The sequence below is a fragment of the Xenopus laevis genome, chromosome 9_10L (assembly GCF_017654675.1).
Source record: "Xenopus laevis strain J_2021 chromosome 9_10L, Xenopus_laevis_v10.1, whole genome shotgun sequence".
In the NCBI taxonomy this organism is placed as follows: Eukaryota; Metazoa; Chordata; class Amphibia; order Anura; family Pipidae; genus Xenopus; species Xenopus laevis.
The window spans coordinates 6,589,093-6,605,496 of NC_054387.1; the positions used below are offsets into that span (position 1 = coordinate 6,589,093).

General features: G+C 44.4%; 1 protein-coding gene across 6 annotated transcripts in view; it reads left to right on the forward strand.

The window, feature by feature from the left end:
- LOC108700860 (protein TANC2) overlaps window positions 1–13,768 on the forward strand; it is a 180,767-nt gene extending 166,999 nt beyond the window's left edge. For all 6 annotated transcript variants that reach the window (XM_018234875.2, XM_041577258.1, XM_041577257.1 and 3 more), the window contains 7 exons: window positions 87–210; window positions 2,028–2,203; window positions 2,318–2,450; window positions 5,612–5,703; window positions 6,410–6,556; window positions 7,041–7,141; window positions 7,375–13,768. In XM_018234875.2, the coding sequence (XP_018090364.1) occupies window positions 87–210; window positions 2,028–2,203; window positions 2,318–2,450; window positions 5,612–5,703; window positions 6,410–6,556; window positions 7,041–7,141; window positions 7,375–9,259 (2,658 nt within the window). In that variant the 3' untranslated portion in view covers window positions 9,260–13,768. The remainder of the gene's footprint in view (window positions 1–86; window positions 211–2,027; window positions 2,204–2,317; window positions 2,451–5,611; window positions 5,704–6,409; window positions 6,557–7,040; window positions 7,142–7,374) is intronic.
- The last annotated feature ends 2,636 nt before the right edge of the window (window positions 13,769–16,404 follow it).

The window sequence follows — 16,404 nt, forward strand, 5'->3', positions numbered from 1 at the left end:
CTGTAACTGAGCCTTGTAATGGGTCCCAGGTGGCAGGTAGGTTTCTGGGTGGTTGGAATTTACACCCTATTGTTTTTCCTTTACAGATTGTGGACCTTTTACTCACCCACGGGGCAGATGTAAACATGGCTGACAAGCAGGGCCGCACCCCACTAATGACAGCAGCATCTGAGGGGCATGTGGCTACAGTGGAGTTCCTGCTGGCACAAGGTTAGCTTAATAAATAGCCTAAAATAATCCACATATACACTGTTGATACTGCCTCCTAGACCATTTGATAGCATCTGCTTTCATGAAGATCTAGCATTATTAGGCTGCCTGTCTTCAGGGGTCCTGAACCTTGTTGACCCGTAAGTCATACGAGTGTAAATAATGTTGGGGAGCCAGCGTTTCTAGGGATTGTCGTAACAGCTCTTTGGTAGCCCCATGTGGGCATGTGAACTGTCATCTGCTTGGAAGTAGACGTAAGTCTTAAGGCCTCCAAAACTTGTGACTAAAGGTGGCCATATACCTTGAGTTGGGCTATATTGGGCTGATCTGATTGTGGGCCCTAGGACCCAACAATCGGATCATAATTAAAGGTATAAAGGCAGTTGGATTGCGAGACCGAACCAATGAACAGATGCTGTCCCTGATCCAACGGTATTTTTACCCCTGCCCGATTGACATATGCCCGACTCTCGGCCAGATATCGATTGGGGAAGCCCGTCGGAGGCCCCGCACAAAGGCCAATAAGCTGCAGACTCGGTTTTAACGGCCCATGTATGGCCACCTTAAAGGGGAAGTAAAGTAAAATAGAATAAGGCTAGAAATGCTGTATATTGTATACTAAACATAAACATGAACTTACTGCACCACAAGCCTAATTAAACAAATGATTTATGCTTTCAAAGTTGGCCACAGGGGGTCACCATCTTGTAACTTTGTTATACATCTTTGCAAGACCAAGACTGTGCACATGCTCAGTGTGGTCTGGGCTGCTTAGGGATCGTCATAAATGATCAAAACAGCACAGAAGCCGATACAGCAAGACTGATTAATAATCAGAATATACAGACTGCATTGGGTCCTGTGTTGTCATGTAATCTAATGTGGATTTTATAGTTTTTGACAGTAAAGGGGATGTAAAGGCTAAAATAAAATCCAATATAAATCTCTACACAGTCGCCGACTGCTCTACAGGGAAACAAAAAAGCTGCTTGAGTTCTGCATGGCTGGGAAGTAAGGCGGGGGCTCCCCCTGCTGTTCATAAGTATGATTGTTTCCCTGCAGAGCAGTTAGGGACCGTCTGACAATTCCTATCCATAGCAGTAAATGAAGGGAGAATTTCACTGCATACAGTCAGGTTTGTTATAAAAACAGTACACATTTTTTAATTAAAGTATATTGGGTTTCTTTTTCATTTAAGAAAGTAAGAATGGGATTTCATTTTTGTGCCTTTATATGCGCTTTAAGGCAGGTCAAAAAAGAACATCTGCTCTGGGCTACTGGGTCTACATCCCAAGGGGCAGGGAGCAACATGCTGGCTTTGTAGGTACAGTATTAAGTATTCACGAAAGTAACGTATTTCCCTTAATGATAATTGAACCCCCTATAGCTGGTAAAACCTACTTTCTGCAGAAGTATTAACCTCTAGTGCCTTATCTGCCCACCATCTCTCCCCTGCAGTAGGAAAAGCTTCTTGGTGTTTAGACTAAACATGCCCTGAAACCTACAGAGCCTTCTCTAATGTATTTACTACTGCCAGCCAATAAGCAATTAGCGTTGGTCAGAGTATGACAGATTCAAGAACGACCGCAAACATCTTAGTGGTTGTAAAATGAATCTGTGTATTAATGAGCTCCAAAATCGTCTTTCTTCTAGAAGACAGAATGGTGGGCTTTGTGCAATAAAAAGTTTACTGTGAAGCTGTGTGGAGCACCGGCTCCAAACTATCAGGGTCGGGGGCATCAGAGCCTAGAATGCACGTGGTTTGTAAAAACACATTTTGGAAGGTTGTTTTACATTGTTTCTTTTGCCCTTTCCAGGAGCTTCCATAAGCCTCATGGACAAGGAGGGCCTGACATCTCTGAGCTGGGCTTGCCTTAAAGGGCACCTTTCAGTGGTGCGGATGCTGGTGGAAAGTGGAGCTGCTACTGACCACGCTGACAAGAACGGAAGAACTCCTCTGGACCTTGCAGCCTTTTACGGAGACGCCGAGGTGGTGAGTGCTAAGCTCTCCAGCCCTTACTAAGCGATGGCTTTGTGAATGAGCACTTCATTGGGCTCCAGGCAGATTGGCCATCTTTGCCACATAACAGTCCTGTTCTTGTTGCAGGTTCAGTTCCTGGTGGATCAAGGAGCAATGATTGAACATGTGGACTACAGTGGGATGCGCCCGTTGGACAGAGCGGTGGGATGCAGAAACACATCGGTGGTGGTGGCTCTTCTGAAGAAGGGAGCCAAGATAGGTATGCGGAGAGGAGGGATGTGATGCCCCAAACGCAACTCCGATTGTGTAGAATTTGTGCTTCCCCAGTGTGCTCAGTGTCCTATACACAGGCGATTGTTCCCAACGTTCACCTTGATCTCCATAGTAGGGGTGTGTCCTAATATGGACATTTTTTTCTTTCTGTCTGAGCGCTATGTCTAGGTACTGCAAGCTAGGACCCCTTTAATAACCCACTTCTGCTGTCAGATGCCACCCCTCACCCTGCGTGTTTAATGTCCATTACTGGTGAGGCGCGCTCCTCACCCCTCTTCCCCCCACACTGCTGCCTGTTGAAGATCTGCTGCTAAGACATTAAGCTTCTGTGCTCGCTGCTCTCTCACACCTGCTACATGGTTTGTTTTCTCTCCTCTATCACTTCATTCCTTCCCCCCCCAACGCACCTTCACTCACCTTCCTTGGCCCTTCATCTGCCCACTAACCATCCCCTTACTAACCTATTCTCCCACGCTTCCTTCCTCTCTTATGTTACTGCCGATGCTCCCACGTTCTCTGCCTTATTTCCATGTCTGTCTTTTCTGTTCATTCACCCCAATCTCCCTCCTGCTGAATCTCCCCTAATCTGCTAAAACTCTTCCTTTCCATCCTCTTTATTGTTTATTGTCTATCACCCCTATTGGCTTTTCACCACCAATTCATTCACATTCTCTCTATCTCCTCTTTTCTCTATCCACTCTTGTACTCTCTCATTTGTCATCTTCCCCCACTCTCACTTCCTCTCTCTCATTCTCATGTTCTGTCACCTTTTCCACATCTTGGCCATTTACCTCTCCCAATTTCTCTCTTACCCTAAATTCACGCCCCCCCCCCCTTTAACACTCTGTCCCTGCTCCTAATCTCTCATTCTCTGGTTTTGTTTCAAACGTTGACCCTTGTTTGCTGCTTGAAGGCTGTCAGACCTTACCAAGCCGCCCTAAAGGTTAGACTTGACATCCCTGCCACAGCTTTGCTCCGCATGCCTCACATATTCTTGCCAAACACACACACTGGATGATGCTTCAATTACAAAAAAAAAAGATAGTTAACACACACTCAGCTTCCTTCCAGCCTAGGGGTGATGAAAATACAAAGAAAGTCTGTCTCAGTATTGGCCGTGCCTCCTGATCTCACTGTACCAGCTAGACGGGCTATTCAGCTAAATATATGGGAATGTGCAACTGTAAAGGGACGTTCAGTGAGTTGTGCCGAGGGCTGATGTGGTACCGTTAAACTATAACAGTGGCTAATTGGAAGTACAGGAGCTCCCCCTAGTGTATATAGCTGCCTGTACTAGAATGTTACACTTGTACTGATCTGTCTGCTCTCTCTCATACACGTGATGGGTATAACCAGTGTGTGACAGGCGAGAACTGTGTGTGCATTGAGAGAAACAGGTGTAAGTGGCAAGCATGTGTGTAATAAAGACAAAGCAATGTTTGTTTTTGATAGCAGAATAGTGCGCATGTGTGTCAGGCTAGGCATTGGGAGTTTGTCCCGAGCTTGCTAAAGTGGATCTTCTATGTATGGGCAGCTTTATTCTTCCTAACAAAGATCCCATCAATGGGCGGATGCAACAAGAGAATAAAATCTGCCTGATAGATAACGGTTTTCGTCTGGCGCTATACACAGGCCAATTAGCTGCCGACTTGGCCTGGAAAGATCAAGTAGGTAGGTTTTACCAGCCCTGTGTATGGTCACCTTAAAGCTGGCCAACATGTAAAGATCTATGCGCTTGGCAAGGCTGCCGAATGAGCGAGTCCTCCAATATGCTCACATTGAGCTAGGCTGGCTGATGCCAAACACTCAGATCTTAACAATGGGAATTCTGGCTGATTAGCTGAGGACCATGTCAATAAGTCGATGCGGTCCTCACGCCAACTGGATTTTTAAGCCTGCTTGATGGATATCTGGGCAAAAATCATCCAAGCCCCATAGACATCCCAATAAGCTGCTAATACAGTCCGGAAGGAACCGAGGAGATCCGTGCTTGTGTGTGTCAGAGAAGGGTGTGTGTGTGTGTGTGCCTCAGAGTTAGTGAGAGCTGCACGTGTGAGAGAGAGCAGCGTATATGTGAGCGACAGGTCAGTAGAGTAAGTTGGGGTCACTATTCCAGTGATACAGATCAGGAACTCCCAGTTCAGCACAGAGACAGGATGGGGCCCCTTGGTGCTGGGTAGCCATGTTACCAGTTGCCCTAATGTATAACTACATCCACAACATGCAAGAACCATAAGTGTCCCCAGAAACTAGTCTTTACTGCCCAATCATTCTCTCTGAGCTACTCTCTTCCCTGTCCCACACTCTCTTCTTTCTCTCGCCCTCTCTCTCAAACCCTCACCTCGTTCTCTATCTCTGTTCTTCTCGTTTTCTCTTTTTTTGTTTTTGTTTATCTGTCTTTTGTTCTCATTGGTCATATTGCATTTCTCTACCCACTTCTTCTCTCCTCTGTTTCATACCTGCTCTATCCCTCACTTCTCCAGAGCATTCTTATTTCTCTTTCTAACGCCTTATCCATTCTTTCACCACCTCAATTTTCTCCTTTTATTTTTATACTCTGACTATCCACTCCCCAATTTTTTCTTCTCTTTTCACCCATACCAAACTTTCTATCTAACCCGACCCCTTCCTTTTCCTTGGGGCAATTCCAACACTTTCCTCTTCCAGTTGTGCCCTCCTTTCCTTTGTTGCCTTTCAATGTTTCTCTCTTTGGTCTGCCCATTATTTTCCCTCTGTCACTTGCTCACCTACCTTTCCTTTTTTGCTTTTACCTCTGTCAGTTACCTAGTCAATTTTCCTATGTTTCCTGACCTCTCTTCCTATTGCCTTTACTCAGGATTTCCTGTTCCTATTTCTGGACTCTCTTCCTCCAGTCTTTTCCCACCCTTGTTTGTTTTCTATCTTTCCCTTTCCCCTCATCCTACCTGTCCCATGTCCAGCTTTGTTTCTTCTTTGTTAATCATCACTTTTGCCACCCTTCCTGTTTTCTTCTCCCAGGCCTCCTTGTCTGCTTATCACTATTGTCTTTTCTCCATCTTATTTTATACTTGCCCCTACTCTTGCACCTTTTCCTTCCCACACCTGTTTGGTTCTCCTCCTTGCATTGTATCCGTTTTTTTTACCCATCATGCATCCTGTACACTGCAGGTCCAGCAACCTGGGCCATGGCAACTTCCAAGCCAGACATCATGGTCATTCTGCTGAGTAAACTGATGGAGGAGGGAGACATGTTCTACAAGGTGAGAAGCATGGGGTTGAAAAAGGACAGCATGGGGCAGATGAAATAGTGATGGGACTCTAATACAATTGAAAGGGATAATTATGGAATTAAGATGCTAGGCAAAGAGAGAATGGATTGAAAACATAAAGCAAAGTTTCAGGTGAGGGGTGGAAAGTTAGTATCAACCAGTGTTTAGCGAAAAGCAGATACTGAGGAAGGGTAGATGCTTAGAGATAAACAGATACAAAGGAAGGGTATATGTTTGGGGATAAGCAGAGAGTTACCAAGGAAGGGTAAAAGCTTGGCTATAAGTAGTTATTAAGAAAGTATAGATAGATACTGGCCATAGATATTAAGGAGAGTGCCACAGTGTGTATTTAGGAGATACAGATGCTTAAGCAGAATAGGCTCTGGTATAATTTCGAAAATTATAGTGATCAAATGCTGCTTCGACATGAAAAGACATTGAAGTACAGTGCATACCTGGTGATGTGAAGCTACTGCGAAAGAGTAGCTGGGCTGGCAATAGTAGGCCAGGAATAGAATGAAATTATTACAGATCTGTTTGTGATGATCCGTTCTTGCTTATTTACAAGAGTGGACATGGATACATTCTTGGCAATGGCTGGACAATTAAGTGGAGAGATGTCTGGAGCTTAGTGGGCGATGAAGGAAACATAATGGGATCTTATATAATTGTGAGAATGCTTTCTTTGTTCCTTTAGAAGGGAAAGGTAAAAGAAGCGGCTCAGAGGTACCAATACGCTCTGAAGAAGTTCCCACGGGAGGGATTTGGTGATGATCTTAAGACATTTCGAGAACTCAAAGTGTCTCTCCTGCTTAATCTGTCCCGCTGCCGACGAAAGATGAATGTGAGTGAAGAAGCCCACCATATCTACTTGTAACATTTCTCCTAAATCTGCCTGTAGGGAATTCCAAAATAACATAGTAGATATATATAAAGTCTCTCTAATGTGGCAGTTGGCACTCGAGTTGGAGGGCAGTCCTTAACCGCACAAACATTTCATTCTTACTGATGTACGTTGAAAGCTGCTGCTATGAGTTGAGGTTACTGGAACCTGCAGCAAAATTAAAACCTGCTCTAAATCTTTGGGGAGGTTGATGTGCTTTGCACATATATATCGAAATGGTGCACGATTCTGAACTCCAACTAGGCCCTCTAAGACCAAGGTCCATAGCTGCTGCTGGGTCTTCTGTTTCTCTTGCTACTTCCCTGGAGAATAATTGAGCCAAGACAAGCAGAATACTAGCTTCCATTATTCTCAAAATACAATCTAATCAAAGATCAACCCGTTTTCTGTCTCTAATTCTTTTGTCTGTGCCATTTTGCTGCAGGATTTTGGGATGGCTGAGGAATTTGCCACTAAAGCTTTGGAACTGAAGCCAAAATCCTATGAGGCATTTTACGCCCGAGCCAGGGCCAAGCGGAGCAGCAGGTGAGACAAAGACCACATATCAGCTATATTCCATTGGCAAAGAGACTTGTTCAAAAACAATATGAAGAATATGTGGAATATTCTGTACATGAACAATTGACACGTTAGATATAGTTTATTCCCTACTTTCCCACTGAAAGTTCCTTGCTTTGATGAAAGTTAATAGATACTGCATGAATACATAGTGTCACCTGCATTGAGACCAAAGTGACCTTTGCGCTTGTTTGTTGCAGGCAATTCACTGCGGCTCTGGAGGATCTGAATGAGGCCATCCAGCTTTGTCCTAACAACCGTGAAATTCAGCGGCTGCTAATGCGGGTCGAGGAGGAATGCAGACAGATTCAGCAGGAGGAGGAAGTGCAGGAAATGCAAGATGAGCCAGAGCAGGAGGCGCAGAATGAGGAAATAGACTCCACGCAGGAGGATATCTATGAAGAAGAGTATCTTGAGCAGGACATGGACGCTGTTCCTGTGAGTTTACCAACTGAAGTAAGGCCATGCCCGAGTCTACCAGGAATGCAAAGTCCACCCCAATCTCCTGCCCATCGGGATTCTGCCTATATCTCTGGCTTTGACTTCAGATCCAACAGCTCAGTAGGTTCTCCTACAAGGCAAAGCTACCAATCTACTTCTCCGTCCCTTTCTCCCACTCACCAGAACCACTACAGAGCCAGTCCTCCTCACACATCACCAGCCCACCAGAGCTCATCGTATCGCTTCAGTCCCCCTCCTGTGGGCGGGCAAGTTATGGACTACCCCAGCCCACCCCCTTCACCTCTACGAAGGGCCCCCCAGTACAGAGCCAGTCCTCCTAGTGAAAGCATGTACAGACAGCCATCTGGCTCTCCAGTACGGTATCAACAGGAACCATGCATAAGTCAGCACCCAGGTAGACCCAAGTCTCCTTTGTCCAAGATGTCTCAAAGGTCCTTCCAGATGTCACAGCTTCCAACTGCCATCCCTCAACCTGCACATCGGTTGCAACCTGCCAAGGCACAAATTGTACGCAGCAATCAGCCTAGTTCTGCAGTTCACTCCAGTGCAGTCATCTCCAGTGGGACATATGGACAAGTGGCACATGGGATGGCCAGTAAATACCAGACATCCTCTGGGGAGATAAGCCAAAGCCGACTAGTGTACCAAGCCTCTCTTGGAGGCCTCATGCCGGATGGTCGTCCTGTTCAGCATGTTCAAGCTAGTTTGAGTGCTGGGGCAATATGTCAACAAACATTCCCAAAAGATGACATTCCCCAACGGCCGACCTCTGCCTACAGAGGTGGCATGAGGTACAACCAAACGCCGCAAATTGGTCGCAGCCAGTCTGCATCTTACTATCCAGTTCTAGAACGCACTTCTCTGCCATCCAGCCAGCTTGTCTCGACAGAAGTTTCTCACCTGATAAGGAGACCTGTGAGTATCAACCCTAATGAAATCAAGCCTCACCCGCCCACGCCAAGGCCGCTGTTGCACTCGCAAAGTGTGGGACTTCGCTTTTCTCCGTCCAGCAACAGCATTTCATCCTCTTCCAGCCTGTCTGCTAACTTCCGTGCATCCGCCTCCATTCAACAAATGGAAATTCCACTCAAACCAGCCTATGAACGGCTCTGTGATGAGTTGTCTCCAGTGTCCCCACCCCAAGGGACCTACCCTAATGAACCTCGCTCTAGGACCACCCCCTTCATGGGTATCATCGACAAGACAGCACGGACTCAGCAGTACCCTCATCACCATCAGACAAGCAGACCATGGGCTGTTTCCTCTGTAGACACTGTCCTTAGTCCCACATCTTCTGGTATCCTCCCCCAGCAAGAATCCTTCAGCCCCCCCTCCTCAATCAGCAACATAGCATTTTATAACAAAACCAATAATGCGCAGAACGGGCATCTACTGGAAGACGACTACTACAGCCCTCATGGGGTCTTAGCCAATGGCTCCCGAGGGGACCTATTAGAGAGAGTTACACAGGCCTCTTCTTATCCTGATGTCAAAGTGGCCAGAACACTGCCTGTTGCACAGGCTTACCAGGACAACCTTTACCGGCAGCTGTCCAGGGACTCCCGACAGGGCCAGACTTCACCCATCAAACCAAAGAGACCATTTGTGGAGTCCAATGTGTAGAATGACTGACTATCCCCTCGCCAATCCACTTCTTTCCAGGGTCTCCTCCTTTTCCCCCTCAATGCTCCCTCCCAGTGTCCCTCTGTCTTGCTCTGCAGTCAGGTGATGGAGCAACTTTTCCTAAGACTACAGTGCCTCCTACTTATCTTCTTTTCCCCAGCTTTGGAGACTTTAACTCAGTTTGTGCTTCTGACCCACCAAGTTGGGCAGACCTGGTCCCCTAGTGAGGAAGATGCTTCCTAGAAGTCCTTCTTGCATTGAACAAGTTGGGTTCTCAGATTACAGCTGGGTAATCTTTTTCCCCCTCCTTCCCTCACTATCTATTTAATTTTGGAATGTGTTTTATTGTTTGTGAACTAGATTTTAACCAGTAATTGCACTTACCTTGATAAGACATTACCTTGCCAGCCCCATTCACCTTTCTGTACACAGCTATAGGGCTTTATTGGGAATGAAACTGCTTCTCCTTCTTGAGATCAAGCTTCTGCAGGCAGGCAGTGTAAACAGGCCTTGGTTATTATTCTGGGGTGTTAAGCTAAGGTAGAAGCAGAACCGCCATTGAGAGAAAGTTCACTCTAGCAGCACCGCAGGGATCTGGAAATTTAGCACTCAAAAGGGCTCTGTCTATATATCTACCTATCTGTCTAGACACAAACGCACATAATACTGTATAAATGATCTAGTAATATGCTTTATAATGAGTGATTACGTTTTATAGCTGATAAATCATGTATCAAACAGTGTTTTTGAAGGAGACATATGTACAAATACCTTCAGAAGCCAAGCACCATGCCTCCATATACTGACAATTTTTTAAAGGGACTGATGACACCATTCTTTACTTTCCCTCATTGGTGATTGTTTTGAGGGGCGTAAATGTCAATTAAGAAACAAGCAACATGGCGACCAGTTTAACAGTAAGGAGCAGATGTGCATTGAGGTGGGTTTAGCAGATCTTTCACACTGAAAAATGGTGCCATTGCCAGCTGGTAGTCTGAAGAAGACCTATGTGCATTGAGTATGTGGTGGAAGTTGCTTTGAGTCCCCTGATCCAAGGTCAGCGCTAGGGATAGTTGCCCTTTGGATATTAAGGAATGGTAGAAGTGAGCCTTAAGGTGGCCATACACGGACCAATAAAAGCTGCCGACAGGCCGAGTCTCCGACGGGCTTCCCCGATCGATATCTGGCCGAAAGTCGTCAGATGTCGATCGGACAGGACTAAAAATCCCGTCGGATCGCGCCCGCATCTGTTCGTTAATGTGGTCCCGCTATCTGACCGTTACCCTTCGTTATGATCCGATCGTTGGGCCCTAGGGCCCACAACGGATCAGCCCGATATCGCCCACCTCAAGGTGGGCATATCAGGGAGAGATCTCTCAGTGTATGTCACCAAATGAGCAGATCTCTCAGTGTATGGCCACCTATAGGCTAGGGCCACAATGGGGGCAAAATCAGCTAGCTGGAATACACTGGCCATATTGAGGGCAGTAGCCTCCTCTTTTCTGGATTTAGAAGCACAGACTTCAGCTCAAAATTTCAGAGACTTGCAGTTCTTCGCGAGTTTGTTTGCATTTAAAGCTTATGAATGCAGAAAAGAGAGGAGGCTACTGCCCTCAATATGGCCGGTGTATTTCAGCTATCTGATTTTGGCCCCTGTGTGGCCCTAGCCTTACAATCAGAACAGCTGTATCTCAGCAGGGTGTCTATTAGGAAACTGGCTGCCCTTTCCATGTTCTTTTGATAGTTTTAATTTGCATTGGTTGCTAAGTGTTCAATGTACCCCATACAAAGCTTAGCTATAGGGTCAAATGAGGCCAATCAAATATGGGTTGTTTATTTGAGCAGAATTACCATGTTTTATTTTTTAATTCCAAGAATATTGCAGCAGGTGCCTCTACAGATGTTGTTGAGCTAGAGCTGCCACCAGAACTTCTGGTTCCACAAGAACTGGAAAGCTGCCAACACTTGTGTTTTTATTGCTCTTTTTAATTCTTACTGTGCGCTTTGTTGGTCAGAGTTTCTGTGAGTATATATGAAGTACATACCAGATATGGGATTGTTGGATTAATCATCTTTACATGGGCACATATTGGCTTGCAGACTTGGCCACTTTTAAGATAGAAGGTAAATTATTGGTGATGCCATTGACTAGTTGTCCGAGGACTCGTTTAAGTCAACAGCCAATGTCTGCTTGTCAGCCTATGAATGGAGTCCTTGACCTGCGGATCTTCAGGGCCCACCTGCATGATCCAATGTGTGACGTTGTAACATAGTTATGTTGTGTGTGTCCAGATTAGTCTATTGACTTGGCAAATCTGCATATGCGCATGTTAGACTAACTGCTACAAACTGGTGGCCATTGGTTTCATTGGGTGTGCCGGTGTATTTATCAGGCTTGGTATTTTGGGATAGTGCTGGTAGTTTCATGCTGGGAGTTGATCTTACAACTAAGAATATATATCCTACCCATTACTGTTAGTTGAGTTATTTGTGCAGACTTGGTGCTCCACTAGCTTTAGCTCAAGTGTGACATCCAGTATAGGGAAATGTGTGTTTTGGTATCAGTCGGTTTCTTTTCATTTACGGCTCAATACTCATGGATTAAGAGGAGCAGCTTGTAGGCTTCCAAGGCAAAACTACATCATAGACTGTCACTTTCCATAGGTTTACAAGAAAACACCGCACCGTAGGCTGTCTTATGATAAGGCAACACCGCACCGTAGGCTGTCACTGCCTTAGGCACCATATGCTGTCTCTGTCCCTACGGTATCAAGGCACCACCGCACCGTAGGCTGTCACTGTCCTTAGGCACTGTAGGCTGTCACTGCACTTTGGCACTGTAGGCTGTCTCTTTCCTTAGGGTAACAAGGCAACACCACACCATAGGCTGTCTCTTTCCTTAGGGTAACAAGGCAACACCACACCATAGGCTGTCTCTTTCCTTAGGGTAACAAGGCAACACCACACCGTAGGTTGTCTCTTTCCTTAGGGTAACAAGGCAACACCACACCATAGGCTGTCTCTTTCCTTAGGGTAACAAGGCAACACCACACCATAGGCTGTCTCTTTCCTTAGGGTAACAAGGCAACACCACACCGTAGGCCATCTCTTTCCTTAGGGTAACAAGGCAACACCACACCGTAGGTTGTCTCTTTCCTTAGGGTAACAAGGCAACACCACACCATAGGCTGTCTCTTTCCTTAGGGTAACAAGGCAACACCACACCGTAGGCCATCTCTTTCCTTAGGGTAACAAGGCAACACCACACCGTAGGCCATCTCTTTCCTTAGGGTAACAAGGAAACACCACACCGTAGGCTGTCTCTGTCCTTGGGGTAACAAGGCAACACCACACTATAGGCTGGGGCCTACCATAAAGGTTTAAGGCAATACAAATTGAGTATCAGTTGTGAATGTGACAGTTTAGGGATATTTGATGTGTGTTGGGTTCCCTTTGAATGACAGGCTGGTTATGATTAGTGGATGCTTTGCTGTGAGCATGTGTTATATGTAATAGATGTGAATGAAGAGGGTCTCGTTTTATCCTTTTTATAAGAGGTAACCATACTTTTAAAGTGCACTATAAAAAAAATTCTATTTTTGACTTATTTTTCGCTCCATATCTCCAAACTGCTTAACCCACAATCCTCCCCACCACCCTTCCCCCCTCCCCACTTTGCAAACGTATTGCACATACCGGAAAGACTGGACATGCCCCTTGGGGGGTCCTTTCCTCGCAGCCTTCCCCCGGACTCTTCTTTGTACAGTGTATTTAATCGGGTGCATGGTCCGTTCTCTCCGCCCATATACAGACCGCCGGCATTGTTCTAGAATCTCTATCTATAAATAAATCTATATATGATATAGCGCAGTGCTCAGGTCCAGGAGTTATGTTTTTATACACAGCCTCCCACCTATTCCTCCTCTCGATGATGAGGGGGGGTGGCTGCTGATTTGAGCATTGGTTCTCATGTGAATATTGAGGAATTATAAAAAAAAAAATGAACATTTTCTGTTGACTACTTTCATTTTTCTGCTATTGACCCCCTCGCTCACACTTTAACTGCCGCAGGTGTAAGAGAAACAGAGAAAGCTTTCGGCGCGACTACAACTCTCTCTTGGGCTGCCGGTGGGATTCTGGGAGTTGTAGTCCGACCTCCGACATCTGAAGAGGTGGGGGAGGGGAAGCACGCTAGGTGCCTGGGTTTATAAACGAAGATACAAAACAACCCCCCCCACTGCTTTTATTTTGTGTCTTTTAACTTTTATTTTCATTACCCGCTGTATTTGCTTGCTCTGTTATTTCCTTGTCTGTACATGTGAAGTGTGAGATAGATGTGAACAATAATTCCTACCTTCCCGAGCCGCCTTCTCTCTCTCTCTCTGTCTCTCTCTCACTGTCTCTCTCTCTCTCTATACAACCTGTAACTGTAAATTCAAACAAGAAATTGTATGGGATGAAAGAGGAAAAGAAATGTACTTATTTATAAATGGTTAATTACACTTGGAATCAAACGGTCTGTGTTTCTGTGTTTCCAAAATAATAATACACCTGTGCTGCATTGGCGTCGGAGGTTTCTATATTTTACATTTACACGGCCGATAGCAGGCTCTGTAGAATACCATTATTTTTAAAATAAATATTCACGGAAGGAAAACCGTGACATTTATTGCCAAATTGTAGCTGCTGTTGAACTGATACAACGTTCACTTTAAAGGGCACTAATGTAAATATCAATTTAAAAAAGGTTAAAACTTCCTTTTTCAAAATTATTAAAGGGGTTGTTTGTCTTTGAGTTAACATTTAGTACGATGTAGAGAGGGATATTTAGAGACAATTTGCAATTGGTTTTCATTTTTTATTATTTGTGGATTTTGAGTTATTTCGCTTTTTATTCAGCAGCTCTCCAATTTATGCCATCCGGTTGCTAGGGTCCATATGAACCTAGCAACCATGCATTGATTTGAATAAGAAACTGGAATATGAGTAGGAAAGGCCCTGGATTGCAAAATGAATTAAAAAAAAATGTATAGCTTTAAAGAGTATTTGGTTTTAGATGATTTCAAAGCTGGAAAGAGTCAGAAGAAGAAGGCAAATAATTAAAAAACGATAAATAAATGAATAATTAGGGATGCACCGAATCCACTCTTTTGGATTCAGCCGAACCCCAGAATCCTTCACAAAAGATTCGGCTGAATACCAAATCCTAATTTGCATATGCAGATTAGGGGTGGGAAGGTGAAAACATTTTTTACTTCCTTGTTTTGTGACAAAAAAATCACCCAATTTCCGTCCACGCCTTTAATTTGCATATGCAAATTAGGATTTAGTTTGGCCGGGCAGATGGATTCGGCCAGATCCGAATCCTGCTGAAAAAGGCCGAATCCTTGGCGTTAACTTTTAGTATGTTATAGAATGGCCAGTTCTAAGCAACTTTTCAATTGGTCTACATTATTTATTTCTTATAGTTTTTTTAAATGATTTGCCTTCTTCTGATTCTTTCCAGCTTTCCAATGGGGGTGAACTGACCCCATCTAAAAAACAAATGCTCTGTAAGGCTACAAATGTACTGTATTGTTATTGCTACTTTTTATTCCTCATCTTTCTATTCAGGCCTCTCCTATTCATATTCCAGTCTCTTATTCAAATGACTGCATGGTTGCTAGGGTAAATTGAACCCTAGCAACCAGATGGCTGAACTTATAAACTCCCTCACTTACTAAACACCGTCCAAGCCCTTCTTGGAGCTGCCTAATGTATCAGCCTGTACCACTGATTCAGGGGGAAAATTCCAATGGATATCTGGATGTTTGAATGCTCTGCTATAAGAACTGCAACTATTCTGCAGGACAGAGATAGAAAAGTGAGCAGAATTCTTGATGGGCTCAATGAAAGTGAATGGGATACAGTTGTGATGCAGGAGCTCCCCGGAGATTCCATTATCTGTGTAAAAAGGTAGGTAACAATAAAAAGTTTAAATTCCTTAAATTGTTGTAACTTCACCCAGTACGTAACCTACACAAGGATTCTGTACACGGTGTATATTTTCGTGTGATTACATAATTTGGTCTGGATTCTACGTGTGATATATCTGCAAGGAGTTTCTATGTTCTCCCCATGTCTGAGTTCCTCCCAAAAACATACAGACCCCTTATAAAACTGGCCCTGGGGTATGTGAATGTGGCAGGGAGTTTGTAAGCTCCTCAGGGGCAGGGACTAGAACCCTTAGCTTCCTATTTGTATTCATGTAGAGTATCTCCCTGACATGTACTAAAGGTCAGTTCAAGGGGCAGATTTATCAAGGGTCGAAATTCGAATTCAAAAAGACCAACAGAAATTGAGTCTAAATTTTTTATTGGGTCGATCAGGTCAGTTTTCGATCAAATAGGTCCGTATTCGGGCAAAATCGAATCTAAGGAATAGCGCATTCGATCGAATTCGATTAGAAGTTTTTCCCAAAAAAAGGAAGATTTTTCAGTCCGCCAATTGACTCCAAATAGGAAGTCCCCTGTCGGCTAAAACAGTAATTCGGCAGGTTTTAGATGGTGAATGGTTGACCGTACATGATAAATTTCGATATTCAAAATTTTTGAATTTTTTGCAAATTCCCTAGTCGAAGTACACAGAAATAGATCGAAATTCGAATTCAAAAAGACCAACTGAAATTAAGTTGAAGGGTTGTATTGGGTCGCATAGGTCCGTATTCGGCCAAAATCGAATCAAAGGAATAACGTTTTCGATCAAATTCGATTAGACGATTTTCACAAAAAAACTTCTGCCAATTGACTCCAAATAGGTTCTAGGAGGTCCCCCATAGGCTGAAACGGCAATTCGGCAGGCTTTAGCTGGCGAATGGTCGAAGTCGAATTTTTAAAGAGACAGTACAGGATAAATTTCGAATTTGGACTATTCCCTAGTCGAAGTACACAGCTTGAAATTCAAAAAGACCAACCAAAATGAAGTCGAAGTTTGTTTTTTTTTTGGGTCAAATAGGTCAGTTTTCGTTCAAATAGAAGGAATCGTGCATTAGATCGAATTCGATTCAAAGTTTTCCCCAAAAAAAAAACTATTTTTCAAAGTCCGTCAATTGACTCCATGTTTCAGATGGTGAACAGTCGAAGTCGAGTTTTTAAAGACACTGTACA